At 42.9% G+C, this 25,113-nt stretch overlaps 1 protein-coding gene across 2 annotated transcripts in view; it reads right to left on the bottom strand.

The window, feature by feature from the left end:
• The window catches only part of satb2 (SATB homeobox 2), a 200,264-nt gene that overhangs the window by 102,205 nt on the left and 72,946 nt on the right, over nt 1–25,113 (bottom strand). The window contains exons 9-10 of one of the 2 annotated variants that reach the window (XM_055637730.1): nt 17,430–17,642; nt 16,488–16,643 (exon numbers count right to left, since the gene is read on the bottom strand). In XM_055637730.1, coding sequence (XP_055493705.1) covers nt 16,488–16,643; nt 17,430–17,642 — 369 coding nt within the window. The remainder of the gene's footprint in view (nt 1–16,487; nt 16,644–17,429; nt 17,643–25,113) is intronic. The other variant, XM_055637731.1, reaches the window with a different exon arrangement.

The following is a 25,113-nucleotide window of genomic DNA, read 5'->3' as shown; positions in this document are numbered from 1 at the left end:
GAGCCATTAGATAAATAGCAACCGTGAAACTGCTGGAGGAACTCAGCGGGTGTGGCAGCATCTGTGGAGGGAAATGGGCAGTGACGATTTGGGATGGGATCTTTCTTCAGGCTGATGGAGTAGAAAGAAAATAGCTGGTTCTAAGAGGTGAGGTAGAGGGGTTAGGCAACAGCTAGCAAGTGACAGGCAGATCTATCCATCTATCATTGTCCATTTCACTCCACAAATAGAAACATAAAAAATAGTTGCAGGAGTAGGCCATTTGGCCCTTCGAGCCAGCACCGCCATTCAATATGATCATGCCTGATCATTCAAATACCCCGTTCCTGCTTTTTCCCCCATTTCCCTTGATATCATTAGCCCAAAGAGCTATATATAACTCTCTCTTGAAAATATCCTGTGAATTGGCCTCCACTGCCTTCTATGGCAGAGAATTCCACAGATTCACAACTCTCTGGGCGAAAAAGTTTTTCCTCATCTCAATCCTAAATGGCCTACCCCTTATTCTTACACTGTGACCCCTGGTTCTGGACTCCCCCAACATGGGGAACATTTTTCCTGCATCTAGCCTGTCCAATCCCTTAAGAATTTTATATGTTTCTATGAAGGGCCTGTCCCACGAGCATGCGACTTACATGCAGCAAGCACGACCAAACCGGAGCAGGGGCCACGCGGAAGTCAAGTGATCCCCGTACAGGGCCGGCCCACCAGCATGCGACTGCATGCGACCTGCATGCGGCAAGCGCGACCAAACCGGAAGCGGGGGCCACGCGGAAGTCAAGTGATCCCCGTACAGGGCCGGCCAACCAGCATGCGACTGCATGCGGCGAGCGTGTCCAAACCGGAAGCGGGGACCACGCGGAGGTCGAGTGAGTGACGTGAAGTTCGAGCGAAGTCCGCGTGAAGTACGGCGTCGAGGCGGCTGCAGGCCGGCAGGCCGTTGCCGCGCCTAATTTTTGAACACGGTCAGTTTTTCGGAGCCCCGCGCAATGTCGGGACCAGCTCCGCACAACTTCATATGACTCCGGTGATCGAAGTGGGACCGGCCCTGCGAGGCTGTACGGCTCAAGTGACCATGTTAGGTCGCGCTTGCCGCATGGAGTCGCATGCTCGTGGGACCATCCCTTAAGATCCCTTCTCATCCTTCTAAATTCCAGTGAATATAAGCCCAGTCGATCCATTCTTTCATCAGATGCTGCCTGACCCAATGAGTTCTTCCATTGCAGTTTGCTTTTTGCTCAGTATTCCAGCATTTGTAGTTGTGTGTGTGTACCCATCACAGTACATATCAAAAAGAATATACATTGAGTAGAATGTTAATCCTTCAGTGTGCAAAGTAGATGGGGCATTAATTGTACAAGAAAAATATTGTGAATGGTATAAACCATAAATTGGACAGGATATTAATCATAGATGGTGTAACAGGACATAAATCAAATGGACTCTCATTCATTCTTTGTAAACTGGATGGTTTGCCAATTACAGAGGGCGTTAATCAAGGTGATATTAAATTGTAAGTGAAATGAACTCCAAATCTTAGAGCATGTAAACTGGATGTTATATAAATCAAATGGCCTGGAATTCACAGGTTTAAAACACATTGAATGCAAACTACAGAGGGTTCAAATTGATCAGACTGAGTACAAGTAAAACAGACCAGAGTTGGAGCGGGATAGAAATCGGGTATTGTGCAAATCACACAAGGTGAATATCAAAAAGGCTGAAAATCAAACAGGATGTATTGGATAGACTGTAAATCTCCCAGGTTGTAAATGAGACTGAATATCAATAATGCAAAATAAATAGACTGTATATAATATGGGGATAAGTCAGAAGCCAAAAAGTTGTTTGTACATTACCTCTGCAGATGCTGCCTGACCCGCTGAGTTCCTCCAGCATTTTGTGTTTTGCTATTGGCTATGCAGTCCATTTAATTTTTTGTAGTGCATCCAACTACTCCTTACATAATGTTCAATCAATCTGACTTACAAGTTGTATAATTTATAGCACATTTGATTTACAACCTTAAAGATTTGCACTCAATGTATTTTACGCGATGTATGATTTACACTCCATTCAATTTATACCAAACAATATATAGTGCAATGGGGTTCCACCCTGTACAATTAACACTTGACAAGTTTAAAAAACTGCAGATCTATGCATTTCGTTGTCTCTGTACTGTACACTGACAATGACAATTAAAATTGAATCTGAATCTGAATCTAAAATAAAACCATTAAAAAATATAGCAAACACTCAGCAGATCAAGCAGCATCAATGGAAAGAGAAAAATAGTTATTGCTTCAGTTCAAAGACCCTTCAACAGAACTGGGATTTATGCTCAGTGTGGGTTCTCAGCCTCAGAGTTGCTGCCTTTACATAGCCAGAGACCCAGCTTCAATCCTGACTAGGGCTGCTGTCTGTACGGAGTTTGTACATTCCCCCCATGACCTGCGTGGCTTTTCCCCAGAAGCTCCAGTTTCCTCCCACACTCCAAAGACGTACAGGTTTGTAGGCTAATTGCCATGGTAAAATTATAAATTGTCCCTATTGTGTGTGTGTAGGATAGTGTTAGTGTGTGGGTATCACGAGTCAGCATGGACTTGGTGGGCTGAGGGGCCTGTTTCCATGCTGTATCTCCTCTAAACTAAACTAAACCTCTACATTTGCAGCTCTTCTGACTGTAACCCTGCATAGCTGACCCACCATTCATTTCTATCCTGCATGAAATACTGTTCATGAGATTTTCACCTGTAACGTTACCGGCCAATTCAACTAATAATGTATGATTTAAATGCCATCTAATTTATACCCTCGACTATTCAGCGTCCATTTGAACATAATGGAACGCGGAGCAGCACTGGGGATGTAACATGCAGCTGTTGGGTGTCCAGGAGTGATTGCTCCTCTGCCCCTCAGTCAGATCATGGATGATCTTCAATTTCAGCATCACTTCACTACACTCTTCTCATATCCCCATGCCCTTAACCGTTCAACAATCTATTATTGTCTGTCTTAAATATACTCAGCCATTGGATATTGAACTCAAAAGATTCACTGCGGTCTGGGTGAACAAACTTCTAATTTCCATCCACCCATTACTGACTCCTGGAGCTGCATCTACCTTGTAGAAACTTTGAATGTTTCAGTGAGAATACCTCTCATTCTTTGAACTCGTAGACTATAAAATCTGTCTGCCTAATCACGCAATTTTGATTTACCTCTTGTGCAATTTATGCTCCATGAAAATGAAATCCTGTACCTGTAAATCCTGTATGAATTACTGAATCTCATTAACCCGTTGTACAATTGACAATGCACATCCTGTATCGAACCCAATCCATCCAATTTACACCTTCTATGACGGAGGCTCAATCTTTCTGGAGCGCTAATATGGGTGTTGGGAGCCGATGAGACTGTTTTCCAGAGGGCTAGTATGGACATTGCGGGTCAAATGGATTCTTGGGCTGGTGGCTCAGTCACTCAAGCCTGTTGTGCTGGGAGCTCACTCTCTCACAGGTGGTGGGCTGGCAGTTGACTCACGGCTATTCCTTGAAATTCCATTTCAAGCAGGGTGCAAGGCCACCAAATTCAAGTGCAGTTTCATACCAGTTCAAGCAGAGTGCAAGGCCACTAAAGACAGCGAGTCATGACATCTCCCTCCTCCATCTTGCAGAGACTGAGCCACGCCCACACTTCTGGGTTTTATAGTCCCTCCCCCATCCCACCAGAAGGGACGTGGCCTTCATGGCATGATTGTCAGGAGAGAGAATCTCAACATTTATTAAACACTAATAACTCTTATTTTTCATCAATGGGAAAAATCCTTGGCACCTGATGAGCGGAGGGAGACTCTGAGTAAGATGGCCAAAAAATAACAGCCATACATGGTAGCGTTTTTTCTAAAAACAATATAAAGCGCAAACAGGAAGTGGTCAAGTGGTCAATATTAGACTTTTAATTATATAGAAGGAAAGGCAACTTTAATTAGGCAAGGCAACTTTAATTGGGCAAGGCAACTTTAATTGGGCAAGGCAACTTTAATTGGGCAAGGCAACTTTAATTGGGCAAGGCAACTTTAATTGGGCAAGGCAACTTTAATTAGGCAAGGCAACTTTAATTAGGCAAGGCAACTTTAATTAGGCAAGGCAACTTTAATTAGGCAAGGCAACTTTAATTAGGCAAGGCAACTTTAATTAGGCAACACAGCTTTAGCATTTCCAAACCAAAGGCAACACAACTTTAGCATTTCCAAACCAAAGGCAACACAGCTTTAACATTTTCAAACTATATTTTCAAACCACATTAAGGGCACTGACAGGTCAGTAAAACCACTCAGTTTAGTAGACATGTGTTCAGTGTTATTCACTGCTCAGACTGAGAGACGTGACCCTCTCGCTCCCCCATCTTGCAGAGACTGACTGAGGCACTCAACAATTCCGGGTTTTATAGTCCCTCCGGCAGGGGCGTGGTTTCAGGAGAGAGAATCTCAACATTTTTTAAACACTAATAACTCTTATTTTTCATCGATGGGAAAAATCCTCTTGCCCTGCGAAGTAGAGGGGGCCGTAAGTGGCAGCATTTTCTCTAAAATCAATATACAGAACAGGAAGTGGCCAAGATCAGACTTTTAGTAATATAGATAATACACCCAGTTTGTACTCTCAATAATTTGTTATCTATTTGATGTATACATCATGTGATTTACACTCTCATCAATTTGTGATATACATACCTTGCACTACAACTCATTTTCTAACCATAAGATTTATAGTCCATTTGATTTAAGTAATGTACACTTTACACCATTATTAAATTTTAGACTCCATACAGTTTAGAGTCCTTTAGTCCTTTGAATACTCTGCATGATTTAACATCCATTTATTTTACGCACCGTATGATTTACATTCTTTCCAAGTTGCACGTTCTGTACTTTTTTGATTGAGACCCTGTCTGATGAACAAATCACTTGATTTACAGCCTGCTCAATTTGTACTCCATTCAAATTGCACTCTGAATAGTTTTCAGTCCATTTGTTTTACACAGTGTGCAATTTACAGACTACTCATATTACTAACTGTAGTTTGCAGTTCATTCAAGTTACACCCAGCATATCTTCCAGTCCTATTTACATTCCTTCCAATTTAAACACTGTACAAATACGTACTGTATGATTTAGTGTCTCTTTTGCACACACAACGAGCTCCAGTCCACTTGATTTACACACTTTATGTTTTACACTCGACTCAATTCATACTCTGAACCATTTACTCCATCTGATTTACAACCTGCATCATTTACAGTAATTTGATTTACACTCCATGAAGTTAATTTAGTTTAATCAGCTTTCTGCAAGATATATAGCTATTTGATTTATACCCTGTCTGGTTTAAGCTCTATCCAATCTTCTCCTTGTACAATAACACTTCATTGAATTTACCAGATTGGGTGATTTACAATTTACTTGGTTTGGAATCTGTATCATTTACACACCGTTAATTTACCCTGCATGATATACAGTTCATTTGTTTTACACATTAGATGATTTGCACTCCATTCAATTTACAATTTACGGTCCACTGGATTTAAACCCTATATGATATGATAGTCCACTTGTTTGACATAATTTGCACTTCCATCTGATTTACACCCTGCATGATTTATTCTCCATTTGATTTACAAACTGTGCAAATGATACCACATCACACTCTACAAGATTTACATCCTAAATGAAATAACTAAAGGAAGGAACTGCAGGCGCTGGTTTACACCGATGATAGACACAAAATGCTGGAGTAACTCAGCGGGTCAGGCAGCATCTCTGGAGAAAAAGCAATGGGTGATGTTTCGGGTCGAGACCCTTCTTCAGACTGACTGGGGACATTTGATTTACATTGAGTATGATTTACAGTCTGTTTGATATTTATTGGTATGATTAATACTCCAATTAATGAACGTTATGCATGATTTACAGATTGTTTGTAATCCTCCTTCCATGATCACTGTTCAGGCCCAGTGGCTGAATGCTTGAGGTTAAGTGAAATAGTGACTGCCATGTACATTGGCTAAAGTGCAACATTGTACAATGTTTGAAACTGTACCTTGGACAAATGAAGATGGTTGTGTTTGTGGAAGATCAACCCAACCTCAGGTCAGTGTCCAAGGCCCCACCATCTTCAGTTGCTTTATCAATGAGAAGTGGACAAGCTCGCTGATCAATAATATTACCCATTCCTAATTGCCTTTGACAAGGTAGGGATGAGTCACTCTATCATTGAGAACCATCCAGACAATTACTTGAATTCCCAAGGCTAGGGGCTTATGGACATAATGTGGCTAAATGAGATTGGGAAAGATGGGTGCAATGGTCAACATGGACATGGTGGGCCATAGGACCTGCTTCTGTGTGGATAACTCTATAGTTTGCAACTTTGCCAGAAAAAGCCATGGCCAGCATCAGAAAGACCTAAACAATGTTCAGGTAGACAACAGACAATAAACAATAGGTGCAGGAGTAGGCCATTCGACACTTCGAGCCAGCACCGCCATTTAATGTGATCATGGCTGATCATCCCCAATCAGTACCCCGTTCCTGCCTTCTCCCCATATCCCCTGACTCCACTTACTTTAAGAGCCCTTTCTAGCTCTCTCTTGAAAGTATCCAGAGAACCGGCCTACACCGCTTTCTGAGGCAGAGAATTCCACACTCACAACTCTCTGTGAGAAAACGTGTTTCCTCATCACTGTTCTAAATGGCTTACCCCTTATTCTTAAACTGTGGCCCCTGGTTCTGGACTCCCCCAACATCGGGAACATGTTTCCTGCCTCTACCATGTCCAAACCCTTAATAATCTTATACGTTTCAATAGGATCCTCTCTCATTCTTCTAAACACCAGTGAATACAAGCCCAGCCGCTCCATTCTCTCAGCATATGACAGTCCTTCCATCCCGGGAATTTACCTTGTAAACCTACGCTGCACTCCGTCAACAGCAAGAATGTCCTTCCTCAAATTAGGGGATCAAAACTGCACACAATACTCCAGGTGTGGTCTCACTAGGACTCTATACAACTCCAGAATGACCTCTTTGCTCCTATACTCAACTCCTTTTGTTTTAAAGGCCAACATGCCATTCGCTTTCTTCACTGCCTGCTGTACCGGCATGCTTACTTTCATTGACTGTTAAACAAGAACCCCCAGATCCCATTGTACTTCCCCTTTTACCAACTTGACACCATTTAGATAGTAATCTGCCTTCCTGTGTTTGCTACCAAAGTGGATAACCTCACATTTATCCACATTAAACTGCATCTGCCATGCATCTGTCCACTCACCCAACCTGTCCAAGTCATCCTGCATTCTCATAGCAGCCTCCTCACAGTTCACACTGCCACCCAGCTTTGTGTCATCAGCAAATTTGCTAATGTTACTTTGGATCCCTTCATCTAAATCAATGATGTTTGTTGTAAATAGCTGCGGTCCCAGCTCCGAGACTTGCGGCACCCCACTAGTCACTGCCTGCCCTTCTGAAAGGGACCCGTTAATCCCTACTCTTTGTTTCCTGTCTGCCAACCAATTTTCTATCCATGTCAGCACTCTATCCCCAATACCATGTGCCCTCATTTTGCCCACTAATCTCCTATGTGGGACCTTATCAAATGCTTTCTGAAAATCCAGGTATACTACATCCATTGGCTCTCCCTTGTCCATTTTCCTAGTTATATCCTCAAAAAATTCCAGAAGATTAGTCAAGTATGATTTCCCCTTCGTAAATCCATGCTGACTCGGAACGATCCTGTTACTGCTATCCAAATGTGCCACTATTTCATCTTTTATAATTGACTCCAGCATCTTTTCCACCACCAATGTCAGACTAACTGGTCTATAATTCCCTGTTTTCTCTCTCCCGCCTTTCTTAAAAAGTGGGATAACATTAGCTATCCACAGGAACTGATCCTGAATCTATAGAACATTGGAAAATTATCATCAATGCATCCACGATTTCTGATACCCTGGGATGCAGACCATCAGGCCCTGGGGAGTTATCATTGTTCAGTCCTATCAGTTTACCCAACAGCATTTCCTGCCTAATGTGGATTTCCTTTAGTTCCTCCATCACCCTCTGGCCACTAGTATATCAGGAAGATTGTTTGTGTCCTCCTTAGTGAAGACGGATATAAAATACCTGTTCAACTCATCTGCCATTTCCTTGCTCCCCATAATAAATTCACCCTTTTTCAGTCTTCAAGGGTCCAACTTTGGTCTTAACTAATTTTTTCCTCTTCACATACCTAAAGAAGCTTTTACTATCCTCCTTTATATTCTTGGCTAGCTTACCTTCGTACCTCATCTTTTCTCCCCGTATATTGCCTTTTTAGTTATCTTCTGTTGCTTTTTAAACATTACCCAATCCTCTTGCTTCCCGCTCAACTTTGCTAAGTTGTACTTCTTCTCTTTTATTTTTATACTGTCCCTTGACGTCCCTTGTCAGCCACGATCGCCTGACATCCCTTGTCAGACATGGTCGCCTCTTGGAATCTTTCTTCCTCTTTGGAATGAACTGATCCTGTACCTTCTGTATTATTCCCAGAAATACCTGCCATTGTTGTTCCACTGTCATCCCTGCTAGGGTATCTTTCCATTCAACTTTGGCCAGCTCCTCCCTCATGGCTCCATATTCCCCTCTATTCAACTGTAACACTGACACCACCGATCTACCCTTCTCCCTCTCCAATTGTAGATTAAACTTGACCATATTATGGTCACTACCTCCTAATGGCTCCTTAACCTCACGTTCCTTTATCAAATTCAGTATCAAATCAGGGCAGGGCTGATAAGTAAAAAATTGTATTTGGACCACTTAAGTACTAGACAATGATAATTTCCAATAAGAAAGTGTTTTAACCATCCACTCTTGATGAATCTGATCTGATCCAATGGTATTACCATCACCAAGACCACCACAATCCATACCCTGGGGACTACCATTGAACAGAAACTAAATTGGAGCAGCCATGGTTACAAAGGCAGGTTAGACAGGTTGTTTATGTCCGTTGGCAAATGATGCCCATCCAGACTTTCATAAGATCATGAGGAATTAGGCCATTCGGCCTCTCAAGTCTACTCCGCCCCCTTCTCCTGCCTTCTCCCCAAAACCTCTGACACCTGTACTCATCACGAATCTATCTATCTCTGCCTTAAAAATATCCACTGACTTGGCCTCCACAGCCTTCTGAGGCAACAATTCCACAGATTCATCACCCTCTGAATAAAGAAAATTGCCTCATCCCTCGTCCTTTATCTGAGGCTTGATCCTAAAAGTGGAACAACCTCCCACATCCAACATCCTCTGCAGCCTTCAAGGCACAAGTCAAGAGGATCAGATGCTAGTGTTCGGCTTAGACTCTAGTGGAAACATACTGTCTCCACAGACTTCAACATCCTTTGCCTGTGTGTTAATGTATGTAAATGCCTTCAAGGCACAAAAATGTCATATAGATTATTATTATAATAAGATACAGTTACAGATTACATTGCATACCAATGTTTATTTCCTCCATCACTGATGCAAATTGGCAGCAGGGACTGTCATCTCCAACATATACCGCTGTTACTGACCTGGCCACTCCAACAGCATGTCATAAACCTGGCACGTGCGCACCCCACCACTACCTACGAGATCCCCTCCTGGCCTAAGCACACACTGTCCAAACTCAATATATTTCTAATATATCATTGCCTTTCATCATTGCTTTCATTACCATTACCATTTGCTCTAAATCCTACAACTCTCATCAGAACAGCTGCAACAAGAAGGGTTTCGACCCGAAACGTTGCCTATTTTCTTCGCTCCATAGATGCTGCCTCACCCACTGCATTTCTCCAGCATTTTCGTCTAGCTGCAGTAAGGTTGGCTGCTCACTACCATCTTCTCGGGGCAATGAGGGATTGGACAATAGATGTTGCCCTTGCCAGCAATGTCCAGATCCAAATAAAAAGCAAATGCCCAATTTAACACATGCTAAAAACACTTTGCTCAATTTAAAATCTAATACACATTCTGTCTGATTGACACCACACTGGATTTACAGCCCAAACCAGTTATAATCATAATGATTAACACCCAATCCAATAACCTTTTTTCAACATCCACTCCTTCATTTACACCGATTGCTTTGTTCCCTATCCAATGTACATAATGCATGATCTGTGCACTGCCGAATTCAAAATGTTTTGAATTGCACAACTAGAATTACAACTCGTACCAAGCTTAATACACATCCTTCCCAATCCTCACTCTCTGACTCAGGTTATTTAATTCACATCCTGTCAAATCATCACACCTATCCAATTGCTATCCCATCCATCATACACACACCCATCCAATTTAAACCATGTAAAGTTGACACCATTCAAACCGCACCTTGTCACATTCATACACTTTAAATCCAATTTTACACATCCCAATTCACACACATGTGTCTGCTCAATTAAATCCAAGCGCAATTCACAATAGGTATGCTTTGCCGTCTGAAGAAGGGTTTCGGCCCGAAACGTTACCTATTTCCTTCGCTCCATAGATGCTGCTGCACCCGCTGAGTTTCTCCAGCTTTTTTGTGAAACGTAATGCCGCAACGCGTCCTGGGACGGGCTTCTTCACGGAATCACTCACGTGACTCCGAAGTAAAATTCATTTTCCATACAATTCAAAATCCTTACAGTTCAAAATGCTATATAATTCTCACATATCCTATCTAACCAGTAAAATTCGGAACATCCATCCAATTCACAGCCGGGTGCATTTACAGTCTGGCTGATTAGATTAGACCAATTAATACAGTCTATTTGACAATTTAAAAACTGTCCAAATTGGACCATGTTCACCACAGCCAATCCACTTCATCTAATCCAAGATACCACTTGGGCAAATCCACTGATTCCAACAGGGAGCGAAAGATATTGGAATCAGTCTAATACACCACTAAATTGAATTGCACGTAAACCTACAACTGGGCAAGTTTGCTTAAAGCCATACCACCCTAGAGGGTGAGTGATAAACTCTGAGAACCTGAGGAATTGTCAATTTCCCTGATGCAATCTCTCAGTCAATGGAAGCGAAAGTCCATCCAAAATCGTGACTAGATTAGATCATGAGAATGGAAAATACAGTAAACCCTCGATATAACAGACCATGAGAAGGGGTGAGGATGGTGTTCGTAATTGCTGATTGTCCGTTATAACCGAGTAAGGTATTATCATTGCATGCAGTTGAAACAAATATCTGCAGACGGTGGTTAATACACCAAAGGACACAAAGTGTTGGAGAACTCAACGGGCTAAGCAGCAGCTCTGGAGAACATGGATAGGTGAAGTCGGGACCCTTCCTCAGACTGATTTAGTCGCTGAGTTACTTCAGCACTTTGTGTTGTTTCACATTAAAACTAGGTGCCGATGCTGCTGGTCTGTATCAGTGAGCTGTTCTTCACTGGTTGACACGGCTGTTGTGGTAGCCCCAGGTCAGCAGTGCTTTCTTCAACGCGCTGCCAACTGCAAGAGGCAGTTGGTCAACACGGGGCTCCCTCCCCTCTCACTTGCTGCCACTTCCAAGATGGAGTATGTCGGCGACTCCAGGGGTGAAGGAGGCGGTGGGGGCAGTGGTCCAGCAGGGACCAGACAAAGCGACACAGACAGGAGGAAGCAGCAGCAGGTGGGAGAAGGGGATGGAGCCCCACAGTGACCGAGCGGGTCCTGTCTGTGGTGGTGGCCCGAAGAAAGAGCAGGTTAGGGTCGGGTGCATGTCAAACAGCATATAATCACCAACTGAATCTTGATATTACACTATGGTTAAAAACAGTTCCGAAATATTACATTTATTACAATGCAACATACATAGGCATTTATTCTGCCTAGTAAATAATGGTAATCTTAGGCATGTGTTATTTTGCTTCCGAATCCATACTGTTTGAACAGAAATTGTCATAAAGGACCCACATCCCAGAACGAACTGTGCTATTAATGCATTAAGGTCTTTATGCTTGAGGTAATGGTCACATTGTTACCCGGTGCTGATTATAAGATAATTTTACTCTTGTGATGAACACTGATCCTCGAATTTCCGAATCAGAATACTTCACAATGAAAGAAGTCAAGTCAAAAGGCAAAGAGGAAGCCATTAATCACATGAACAGAGATTAGCCTTTGTAATAGCTGGAGTAATTTGATGCCCCTGCATCCAGTGTGAACCTTGTGTAATGTTGGACCTCATTTCTTCACTTAATCCCATTGCACTGTGTGAAGGAAGCTATAAGGAGATACATCACCACAAACCAGAGCAGGTCAAAGTTTGGCCTTTAGTAGCTACAATATTGTAAACCATAGAGATTTCAGTAACTATATCTTAGGTGTAAATGAACAATCCCATGCCCAGACATATATATATATATTTGAAATTGATGATTCGAATCTTGATTTTAGAATTACAATTCATCTTGAAATTATACCACGAAGCATACACCAACCTTCAACAACTGCACAAAATTCAAACGGCAAAATCCAGTGATCCACAAAAATAAATGCAAAGATGACGAGTCTGCACTTCCTTGAAAGGAACTGGAAACACTGGAACAGGAACTGAACATTTACCTTTTAAAGCCACTTCCACTATTCAAGGAAATCATGGGTTGACAATGATCTGACTCCAACTACCGGCCTTTCCTCAAAATCATTCATGCTTTAGATCACAAAAAACCATCAACATGAAAAATCACAACTGGTTTGCCATATTTGCCATCTGTCTAAGAGAATTACAAACTTCTCCCACCATTAAGTTGATAAAGATTGATTTTCCACTTTAATCTTGAAGGGCCTGCATCTAGTTTTCGGATGATACCTCTGGTCATGTACTCTAAAGAGTGCAAATGGTTTATCTCCATTTATCTCACCGATTTCCCTCAATAAAACAAACTTTTTCTTTAAGAAGGAACTGCAGATGCTGGAAAATCGAAGGTACACAAAAGTGCTGGAGAAACTCAGCAGGTGCAGCAGCATCTATGGAGCGAAAGAAATAGGCAACGTTTCAGGCTGAAACCCTTCTTCAGACTGATGGCAAACTTGTCAGCCCATTAACTTTCTAAATTCCAGCGAACATAACTCCAGCCTGCATGATTAGTCCTTCTATTGTAACCTTTGAAGGCCATGTATAATTCCTCTATTCTGCCCTCTCTCCTGGGCCCATACTTCCTCCCTAAGGTGTGGTGCTCAGAACAGCTCTCCGTACACCAGATGCAGGCATAACCTAGTCATAAATGTGTTAATTTCTAGATATTAAATGTTTAAATAGTGTACATGTACATGGTCCCTGTGCTCCCTCGGGGCACCCTCTGCTTCACTTTTTTTAACCAGTTGGAGTGTATTGTTTTTTTTCATTTTAAGTTCCACCATAATTGACCTAGTTTTATTTTGGATAGATTACCCAGCAAGAAGATCATTTTTGGATCAGGGGATATAGACATAAAGCATGGGACAAAGATCCAAGGGAGATGCGATGAAAAACATTTTGAACCAAAGTGCAGCTGAGATATAGAATTCGTTGCCCATAGGTTTGGTGCAACAAAAGCAAAGTACCTTGAAAAGAACTGCAGATGCTGGTTTATACCGAAGACACACACAAAGTGCTGGAGTAACCCTGCGGGTCAGGCAGCCTCTCTGGAGAAAAAGGGCGGGTGATGTATCTGTAGTCTGAAGAAGGGTCTGATCAAGAGTCAGAAGAAGGGTTCCAAACTGAAGCTTTGCCCATCCTTTTTCTCCGGAGATGCTGCCCAAAGATAGACCACTAAATGCAATGGGCTGACGTGTAGTACGCAACGCTAGCGGAACTTGGGCCTTTTTTTCATCCATTTCAGTAACCTGACCCGACTCGCAGTGTAATCAAAGTTGTGGGGGAACTGTTTGTGTTAATAAATTATAATTCTGAAAATGAGGAGAAGATTTTTACCAAATAACTTTTATTTTTACGAGGATGTTTCCGTAACTGTCTACCGTCTCCGCACTAGTGTCTTTGGGATCTTTGGTGCGGAGACGGAAGCCGGTTACGGAAATGGGGCCGGAAATTACCCATGACCAGCCCATGACCGTACTACGTCTTTTTCATCGAGTGGGCTATCCTGCTTGCTATAGGATCTTTGATGCTGCCTGAACTGCTGAGTTACACCAAAGAAAGTGTCTACCTTCCAAAGAACAATGGGTAAGCCCCAGAGGAAAAACAATTTTTAGTGCCTGGCAAAAGTGCAGGGGAATAGCACTGACAAGAGTTACCACAGTCCTGATTCATTGAATGGCCCCTTCAGTGCAGTTATAATTCTATAATTCCATCTACATGGTGGATAATGTCTCCTATTATTTTGTCATATGTAACCTGGACCTTTCTGTCTCACAGGCAAAGTTGTGAATAGATTTGATGAACAGTTGATACTTTAATGCAGAGCTCATGCTATTGATCTGAGCACCTGCCCATTATACCTGGACTCTGGCTCGAGCTACTCATCCAAGAGTCAAGAGTCAATTTAATTGTCATTTGGACCCCTAGAGGTCCAAACGAAATGCCGTTTCTGCAGCCATACATTACACACAAATAGACCCAGACACAACATAATTACATTTTACATAAACATCCATCACATAGCTGTGATGGAAGGCCAAAAAAAAACTTATCTCTCCACTGCACTCTCCCCCCCCCGATGTCAGAGTCAAAGTCAAAGCCCCCGGCTGGCGATGGCGATTGTCCCGCGGCCATTGAAGCCACGCCGGGTGGTGCGAGGTCGCACACCGGGTCTTGGTGTTAGAGCCCCCGGTGTGCGCTCGCAAAGTCCCGCGGCCATTCCAGCCGCGCGGGGCGGTGTAGTGAGGCCCCGCTCCAGGAGCTCTTCAACCCCGCAACACGGGCGGGAGAATTCGCCGTTGCAGGAGCCCCGAAAAGCGGTCTCTCTCCAGGGATCCGCGGGCTCCCGGCGCCGCTGTCCGCAGACCCGCAGCAGCAGCCTCCGACTCAGCAGCGGCATCGGCAGCAGCAGCAGCAGCAGCAGCAGCGGCAGCAGCAGCAGCAGCGCTCCTCCACCGCTCCAACCCGCTCCGGACTCGGCCAGCCCCGCGACGGCGACGGTGAGTAGCACCAGAGTCCCCGGCTTCTTCCTGTTGGAGGCCGCTCCTCGTTGCGGCCTCAACGACACCTGAGACCCGACGAGAAAAAGGTCGGGTCTCCAGTGCAGGGAGAGATTTAAAAAAGTTCCCCCCCCTCCCACCCCACCCCACCCCCCCCCCCCCCACACACACACCCCAACAAAAAAAAACAAAAAACTACATTAAAACACAGACAGAAAATAATAAAAACGCGGACAGACTGCAGAGGCCGCTGCTGGCCAGAGCCGCGCCGCCTACCGAATTCTTACCAGGTGACTAATTTGCCCTCAGTTCCAATTTAAGTTAAAAGTTGCAGGCGATTGGGTTTCTGAAATGCCTTCCATAAGTCCACATAAACACAATCATAGACATTCTTTTGTCCAATACTTTTGTCAACCCTTTAAAACATTCAGCCAGGTATATCCTACACAACCTACCCTTTCAAATCCATGGTGCCTCTCTCTGACCAGTTGAAGATGTTCAAGGCATTCACTCTCGCTGCCTAGTAATTTCCCATCAACAAATAATAGACTAATATATAATTCCCTGATTTTCATCACTGTCCTTTATTTAATAGCTGTTAAACTTTTTTTTTGTTTAGTTTAGAGATACAGTGCAGAAACAGGCCCTTCGGCCCACCGAGCCCGTACCGACCAGCAATCCCCGCACATTAACACTATTCTACACACACTAGGGACAACTGACATTTCTACGGTCAATTAACCTACAAACCTGTACGTTTTTGGAGTGTGGGAGAAAACCAAAGATCTCGGAGAAAACCCATATAGGTCTCCAGAGGAACGTACAAACTCCGTACAGAAAGCACCCCTAGTCAGGATTGAACCCGGGTCTCTGGCGCTGAAAGGCAACAACTCTACTGCTGCGCCATCGTGCTGTGTTTATTGTTTGCAATATGCAACACCTTACTTCTTCGCTGAACTGGATTCCCACTCTGGCCAAATCAACCAATTTGCTCTCTGCTTACCAGCACCTCTGGATTTGAAAGAGCAATCACTAGATTTCAGTGGCCACCCGTGACCTCTGGAGCCAAACACTGGTTACCTCAGGAAACATCCACCAGGAGACGCTCCAGGTGAGAGCTTGACAATTGTATTGGGAGCAAGGTAAGGAAGTGGGATTTTGGGGTGGGATCTTGATTTGCCTTGTGTGGTACCGTTGGCAAAAATCACAAAGAAAATATTTTAAAGCAAGATTGCAGTCAAACATACTGTGATAATGTCCAGCTGTGACAGAAGGAACGGCACTGGTGGATTATCACAGTAGACGCTGGACATCAATGTGAGTCTCACCTGACTTTTATTTGCCGCCACCTTTGCAAACAAGGCTTGAGAGACCTTGGCCCGTTTCATCTCCTGCTGGATCTCCTCGTAAATGGCTGATGTGATGTTCAGGTTTGTGCCCTCCACCTTAACCAGAAGATCTGGAGTCGATGCAGAGGTCTTGGTCTATCAGGAGAGAACCAGCCAAAACAAAAACAAAAAAAAAACAAAAAAAAATTAAAGTAAAAACTGCTTTCAGCTGCCATCTGTGTACAAATCATCAGTGGATTTCAGTCAGCTGATGCCAAACTACATTAGCTGCAGAGGACACTTCCTGTCCATTATTCTAATCAGGTTAATTGTGATTAGAAATAATTGGTGTTCATGAACAGAGCATTCCTACAGGACATGCAAACACAGTGAAGCACTTTTCATGCTGTTTGCCAATTCACTAAGGTAGGCTGCTCAAATCATGGCAAGTAATAATAAACATTTAATTGGAAAAAAAGATAAGAGGAAACCCGATAAAACAGTGCATGTACAGGTAGATAAAACAACATTTCTTCGAGGGGGAGAACCAATTCTCCTAAAAATTTGTAAATGGGTATAGCCACCTAAACGGTCAATTATTATCAATTTAATGTTCTTCCAAAAAAATGAGCTCATTCTTTATTAATCATTACATATGTCAAACTGGTATGCACTGTATACCATCATTATAATTGTTATGCTAGCCATGGATGCTGATAATTTCACAAAGGAAATCACTGTGAAATGAAAAAAAAAAAAATCATATTTCAACACGCACTGAAAGAAATGCAGCTGATTTTTGTGGTTTAATTTCTTTGATGGCCGTTTACATTTATGTATTCTGCATGGTCAATTTTTTTTAAAAAGTGTGCAAGTCCACTGTTAGTTCCTGCATCAATAAAAATAAGAAGAAGTTTGATGGAGGACTTTTGTTTTATGTACCTGAGAGGTTCGAGAAGAGCCTGGGCTGCCTGCTGAAGGCGAGACCATGGAGATGTTTGGATTCATGCTTCGTTCTCTCTCCTCCTGGTAGATTCGATCACGCTCTGCCTCAGGAAGGTTCAGGAAATTCTGCATGGCTCTTAGATTTACAAGAAGTGACTGGGATGCTGTTCTAGGATCTTCCTCCTTTCGGAGGATCTCTGATAGCAAGCCCTGGTGTGGAAGGCACCCAGTGTCAGTAAAGAAAACAAATAAAGTCTGACGAGCCTTTCCCCAAACAACTCCCAGATACACTGCAACATTCCCGCCATACATTTAGCTTTCTGCAGTACAAAAAAGCAACTAATGTCAAGACATCAAAATCTTTTTGGAAACAACATTAGTAACCCACTGATAAAGTGCACACATTTTTAATTTTCTCCCTATTTGACAGTTTACTGTAGCATTGTAAACACATAAATTGGCATCAGACTTTTACAAATAAAGCAGATTAATAGGTCGGTGCCCAATCCAAAACATTCAGAGCGTTCAATCGAGAGACTCTCACACATAGCAATCAATGCAAGGTCATTTGTTAATTTTAAATCTGGAACTGACAATTTTTGTTAACCGACCATGTTAAGGAATGCCAGGAAAAGACAGTGATGTGACTTTGACTCACATGTCAGCCATGTATTCAATGACCAGCAAACAAGATGTGTAGTCCTTCTATTTCATAACCCATTGAATGCATCGTACTGGAATCTGACCGTTAACCTGCATACCGTTTGTCCCATGCTTGATGCTCAATGTTCACGAGAGCACAAAGTGAGTAAAACCCTCCATTTGAACACAGGGAACTGCACAGCAAACACCAAACCTCTTTAGGAGAAAATGGGTGATGAGGAAGGATGAGTGGCCACGATCTTACTGAATAGAGGAGCAGGTCACAAGGGTCCAGTGGCCTGCTCCAGCTTCTCATTCTTTGCGGAGGTCGAGGGTCCATGGACAACCTCTTCCTCATCCTCCTTTACCCATCAACCTGGGATTGTTCAACATAACCAGGTTATATGTCAGATTCTGAGAACCAGAGGGCATCGGTATAACATGAGAGGGTACAGATGTAATAGGTAAACTTTTCTACACAAAGGGTGGTGGGTGTATGGAACGAGCTGCTGGATGATATAATTGTGGCAGGGACTATCACAACATTTAGGAAATATTTACACAGGTATAGGGATAGGGCAGGTTTAGAGGGATATGGGCCAAACGCAGGCAGGCGGGACTAGTGTAGATGGGACATGTTGGTCAGTGTGGGCGTTAGGCCTGGGGCCTGGGTTCAAGCAGGATGCAGTCTGCAGGTTATGATATAGAAGGCTTACAGGGGTGGCCATGGACACTACTCAGCTTGTTTGCCAGTTAATTGCTTGTCCCCTTCCAAAAGTACACTTTTACACTGGACCTCCATTCTGCTTAAAAATGTTAATCAAGAGCTAAAATCCATAACCGGAAAAAGATCACCTTTAGGCAACTCATTTAAGGATGAATGGCTGTCTTGACCACACACAGAATGAGTAATACTCACATGGCTTTATACAGAGTGAAAGGCCAAACTCATCTCATTCTATTCACATTTTGTTTGTGCAGACAAATAGTTGGCCCATTTATTTACAAGCAAACATTAGATTAATAATATGTAAAATAGCTCAAATGACTTTTTGATTTATCATGGTTCTATTTAATTGTAATTGAAAGATTATTTTAGTTTATTCATTATTAACAGTTTATTTATTCATATGTGTATATATTTATATAATGGTATATGGACATTGATCTGTTTTGGAGTAAATGCCTACTATGTTCTGTGTGCTGAAGCAAAGTAAGAATTTCATTGTCCTCTCAGGAACACATGACAATAAACTCACTTGAACTTGAAGAAACGCAATCTAGTTTTTTTTTTAAAAGCGCTGGCTCTCTGGCCCAGAACTGGCTTCCAGCCTCGTCGCCCAATCTGCATAAGTTTGTTTTGCAAAAAAAGCTGCAAAACCCTGCCAAACAACTGTCAGTTCACAAGAATGTTATTGCATTTCCACATACGCAGCCTCTGTGTACTTAAGGGTATGGTCAATTGTGGTTGCAGACAAGCGTTAACACAGTTTCTGTGATTGGTGATGCGGTGGTGATACAATTGCTTCCCTCGTTGTAAAGATTGGAGGGTGTTGTACCCATTGGAGGGTTGCAAGATGGGGCAGCAGTAGAGCTACTGCCTTACAGTGCCAGAGACCTGGGTTCGATCCTGACTGCGGGTGCTTGTGTGTACGGAGTTTGTACGTTCTCCCTGTGACTTCCAGAACCAGGAGCCACAGTTTAAGAATAAGGGGTAAGATATTTAGAACAGAGACGAGGAAACACTTTTTATCACAGAGAGTTGTGAGTCTGTGGAATTCTCTGTCTCAGAGGGCGGTGGAGGCCGGTTCTCTGGATACTTTCAAGAGGGAGCTAGATAGGGCTCTTAAAGATAGTGGAGTCAGGGGATATGGGGAGAAGGCAGGAACGAGGTACTGATTGGGGATGATCAACCATGATCACATTGAATGGCGGTGCTGGCTCGAAGGGGCAAATGGCCTACTCCTGCTCCTTTTCACACAGAGAGTGGTGAATCGCTGGAACTCTCTGCCACAGAGGGTAGTTGAGGCCAGTTCATTGGCTATATTTAAGAGGGAGTTAGATGTGGCCCTTGTGGCTAAGGGGATCAGGGGGTATGGAGAGAAGGCAGGTGCGGGATACTGAGTTGGATGATCAGCCATGATCATATTGAATGGTGGTGCAGGCTCGAAGGGCCGAATGGCCTACTCCTGCACCTAATTTCTATGTTTCTATGTTCTATGTTTCCTGCACCTATTGTCTATTGTCTATTGACTTGCGGGGGTTTTCTCAAAGATCTTTGCACACTCCAAAGATGTACAGGTTTATAGAATAATTGGCTTGGTATAAATGTAAATTGTCCCTAGTGTGTTGGATGATGTAAGTGTGCGGGGATCGCTGGTCGGTGTGGACCTGGTGCGCAGAAGGGTCTGTTTCCGCACTGTATTTCTAAACTAAACTAAGAGGTCATGGACAAACACTTGCATCGTACTGGATGTGTCTTCTCCACTCTGAGCAATGGTCCCCAGCCAGGAATCTCAGCCTCTGACTTTATGCATAACCCTGGCCTGTCAGCCTGTCAGCCTCCAGCCCCCTTGCATGCCTCCCACTAAATCTTGATTAACTTTGATCCTCCAGAAATTAGCTCCAGGACCTCTCGAGCAAAATGCAGGTTTGGTGAGTTTACGTTTGTTGGGTGGAGTTGGTGCATCAACTTGCAGAAGACTTAGGTCAAGTAAAGATAGACACGAAGATCAACCAGAATTACCAACCAAGTAAGAGCGGGAGTTTAAAACATAAGCAAAGTGACTGCCCGGCTGCCTGCAAACCCCACTCTAATCTGTACCTTAACCTTCCTTGAATTAACTCTGTTCACAACTTTAAACCAAAATGTAATCCCAACCCCACGCTCAAACCAACTGTCAGATACAATTCTAATCTTACAACCACAGAGGCGGCAACCAGTGGCACAGTGGTAGAGTTGCTGCCTTACAGTGTCAGGGACCAGGGTTCGATCCTGACTATTGGTGAGTTTCTACATGCTCACTCTGACTGTATGGATTTTCTCCGGGTGCTCTGGTATTCTCCCACGTTCCAAAGGCATGTAGGTTTATAGATTAATTGGCTTCTATAAGTTATCCCTAATGTGCAGGATAGAACTAGTGTACGGGTGATCATTTGTTGGCGAATACTCAGTGGGACTAAGGACCTGTTTCCATACCGTATCTCTAAACTGAACTAAACTAATCTAATCTAATCTAAACTAAACTAAACTGAACTAAACCAAGAACCAAGTATAACATAGGTTCACCTCCAGGAATGAGTAGGTTAACCTATGATGAGCATTTGTCGGCACTGGGCCTGTACGCGCTGGAGTTTGATGAATGAGAGGGAACTTCATTGAAACATACAGAATAGTGAAAGGCTTGGATAGAGTGGATGTGGAGAGGAAGTTTCCACTAGTGGGAGAGTCTAGGACCAGAGGTCATAGCCTCAGAATTAAAGGGCGTTCTTTTAGGAAGTAGATGAGGAGACATTTCTTTAGTCAGAGGGTGGTGAATCTGTGGAATTCTTTGCCACAGAAGGCTGTGGAGGCCAAGTCAGTGGATATTTTTCAGGCAGAGATAGACAGATAGATTCTTGATTAGTACAGATGTCAGAGGTTATGGGGGAAAAGCAGGAGAATGAGGTTAGGAGGGAGAGATAGATCAGCCATGATTGAATGGCGGAGTAGACTTGGTTGGCCAAATGGTCTAATTCCTTATGACCTTATGATACCAGACATCAAATGATTTGGTAGCAGTTCCCAAGCCATCAGCAACAGGCTAGACTCACTGGCAAGCTATGGTGGGCAAGCTTTACAGCAAGGTCTGTGGGAGCTCCACACAGTGTGAGCAAGGGATACAAAATCATGGCATCTAACTCCAGGGTTATAAAGAAGGAGTATTTACAGGATGGAAGGTAGAGCAGGCTTTAGAAAACAGGTACAATCTTGACCGAAACTAACGTGTACATTTATCGGAGATTCATTCACTGGTGGGGAGTATAAGTGCTAGGCAAATCGAGCAGCCCAATTCTTATCATAACCTGATTATAATCAAGAATAAGAATTGTATCCCAGACAAATGTAATCACCTGGAGTCTGCATTATATCCTTTTTACTTCACAATTGGATCTGTCCCTCAATAAGGACTTTCTTCTAACCCCTTCAGAGAGAGTCCCTGCTGGTAATAATGAGCTGGCTTTATCCTTTCATGATGGGTTAGTGGCCTCACTAATGCTGTATTAATATTTTAAAGTACTGCTTAAACAAACAACTGATGAAATTATGCTAGGGACATCTGTCTGAAATAGATGTGCAATTGCTTTTCACAAATTTTCCTCGATGCCACCAGTTCAATTTAATACATTTGTTTGTTTATTCAATTATATATTGATTAACCTGCATTTGATATTTTTGGAAGGTACACAAAAATGCTGGAGGAACTCAGCGGGTGCAGCAGCACCTATGGAGCGAAGGAAATAGGCAACGTTTCGGGCCGAAACCCTTCTTCAGACTGCCTGCATGATAAGTATTGGTGTTAGGACCAGAAGGAGCTATTGGGCATGAACTGAACTAATACCCATAGTAGTCACTGAATTCTTCAGCAAATGAATCTTTTGAACTATGCAGCTTAATCAATGAAATCCCTTAACTCTTTTAATATTATCATATTGGGCGGCAAGGTGGCACAGCGGTAGAGTTGCTGCCTTACAGCATCAAAGACCCGGGTTCGATCCTGACTGCGGGTGCCTGTCTATACGGAGTTTGAATGTTCTCCCCATGACCTGTGTGGGTTTTCTCCGGGATCTCCAGTTCCATGCCCACTCCAAAGACGTACAGCTTTTGTAGGTTCATTGGCTTGGTATAATTGTAAAATTGTCCCTGGTGTGTGAAATGTAGTGTTAATGTGCGGGGATCGCTGGTCGGCGCGGAATGGTTGGGACAAAGGACCCGTTTCCACGCTGTATCTCAAAACTAAACTAATATAACTGATCCATCAGTTGCGCAAAAAATATTCAAAATAAAATGAGGTGATATTTTTCATGCCATCAAACATGGATTAAGTTAATCTGCATCTCTTTAAGTGCAGTTATTTTGTTCTGTGCTGCACACACACTTGATGAAGGGGAATCTAGGATTATCTCAGTTCCAATGTTTACTGGAGCCAAGTGCAAAGGACAAAGATGGATTTACAAATTAGACGCTAAATCAGGAATAGACAACGGGCAGGGTTATAACACAAAGGTTTTGTTGAATGGTTAACCTTGTTAGCTGAAATTTGGGTGATAACTTGACTGTAATCTGACCACTCTCAACAGACGGCCCTATCAGTTACGGGAGACTTAATGAGAAGGACTAACTTTTAAGTCATTTGCCCATACAGTGCTGCAAATCAGCCTCAGGCATCATGTCTGTGATAATATTTAAAGATCAGCAGATAATCTCAGCAAGAATAAGTAACAATTATAATGAAATGTAAGGCAATAGGATTGAATACATGGACAGAGCTAAGGGCATATTTAACTAGCGTAAATGTCTCAAATTATAGGGTATTAAAAGCCCAGCAACATTATTGATTTAGACCATCAGAATTGTACAATTATCCAATACAACTACCATAATCTTCATGATTAGCAACATACTCCTTACCACAGTTACAGGCTGTTTTTACATGGGGTGATGTGATTAGAAATTAGGTGCAGGAGTAGGCCATTCCGCCCTTCGAGCCTGCACCGCCATTCAATATGATTTAGACCATCAGAAAAGCCAAGTTTTACTCTCTTTTTTTCTTTCATTTTTCTGACTTTGTTTTTGTTTTTTTTTTTTTTCATTCTCTTTCTTTTTTTCTTGTTTTTTGTTTTTTTTTTCTTTTATTTTTTCTTTTCTCTTCATCGCCCTGCACCGCCATCTCAGTACAATTATCCAATACAATTCTACCTCCTCATAAAGGATTTCCCCCCTTATCCTTAAGCTGTGACCCCTTGTCCTGGACTTCTCTAACATCGGGAACAATCTTCCTGCATCTAGCCTGTCCAACCCCTTAAGAATTTTGTAAGTTTCTGTAAGATTCCCTCTCAATCTCCTAAATTCTAGAGAGTATAAACCAGGTCTATCCAGTCTTTCTTCATAAGACAGTCCTGACATCCCAGGAATCAGTCTGGTGAACCTTCTCTGCACTACCTCTATGGCAATAATGTCCTTCCTCAGATTTGGAGACCAAAACTGCACGCAATACTCCAGGTGTGGTCTCACCAAGACCCTGTACAACTGCAAGAAACTATTTTTAAAATCTTTTTATCATGATTGAAGCAGATCTTATTTCAGGAGGTGTTGTCCATTTTCACCCTTCCTTCTTCTACATTATTGATTGTTGAGAGCAGCCAATTTGAATTGGCACTGGGCTCTGCTTTTACACAAGCCCTAGTGATTGCAGACATGTGGCGCCAGCACTTCATCCCTATAGAACCAGGACTATCTCCCTTATCTCACTGACAGATTCACATCTCTGTACTTACATTGACTTGTCTCAGATAACAAGACAAGCAACACATAATCGGTGAAGATAGACACAAAAAGCTGCAGTAACTAAGTGGGTCAGACAACATCTCTGAAGAAAAGGAATAGGTGACGTTTTGGGTCGAGACCCTTCCTCAGACACTGAAGTTAATTTGATCTTGTTTCGAGTCGAGACCCTTCCTCAGACTGAATAAGGGTCTCGACCCAAAACGTCACTCATTCCTTCTCTCCAGAGATACTGCCTGTCCCGCTGAGTTACTCCAGCATTTTGTCTCTACCTTCGATTGAAACCAACATCTGCAGTTCTTTCTTACACATCTGCAATTCCTTCCTCCATGTAAACCGTGTAGAAAGATTTTGCCTTCTTTTGTTGGCTGCACCTGAATAATGTTGATGAGCTTTCAATGCTGACTTATTATAAAGATCAACCTGGTTTTCACCAGGGTGGGGGCTGTTAACTTGATCTCCCCACAAGATCCCCAGTTCTCCTTTGACTGTGTT

The sequence above is a fragment of the Leucoraja erinacea genome, chromosome 7 (genome assembly GCF_028641065.1).
Source record: "Leucoraja erinacea ecotype New England chromosome 7, Leri_hhj_1, whole genome shotgun sequence".
NCBI classification, from domain to species: domain Eukaryota; kingdom Metazoa; phylum Chordata; class Chondrichthyes; order Rajiformes; family Rajidae; genus Leucoraja; species Leucoraja erinaceus.
The sequence above is the reverse complement of the archived record's forward strand: the minus strand, read 5'-3'. Positions and strand labels throughout refer to the sequence as shown.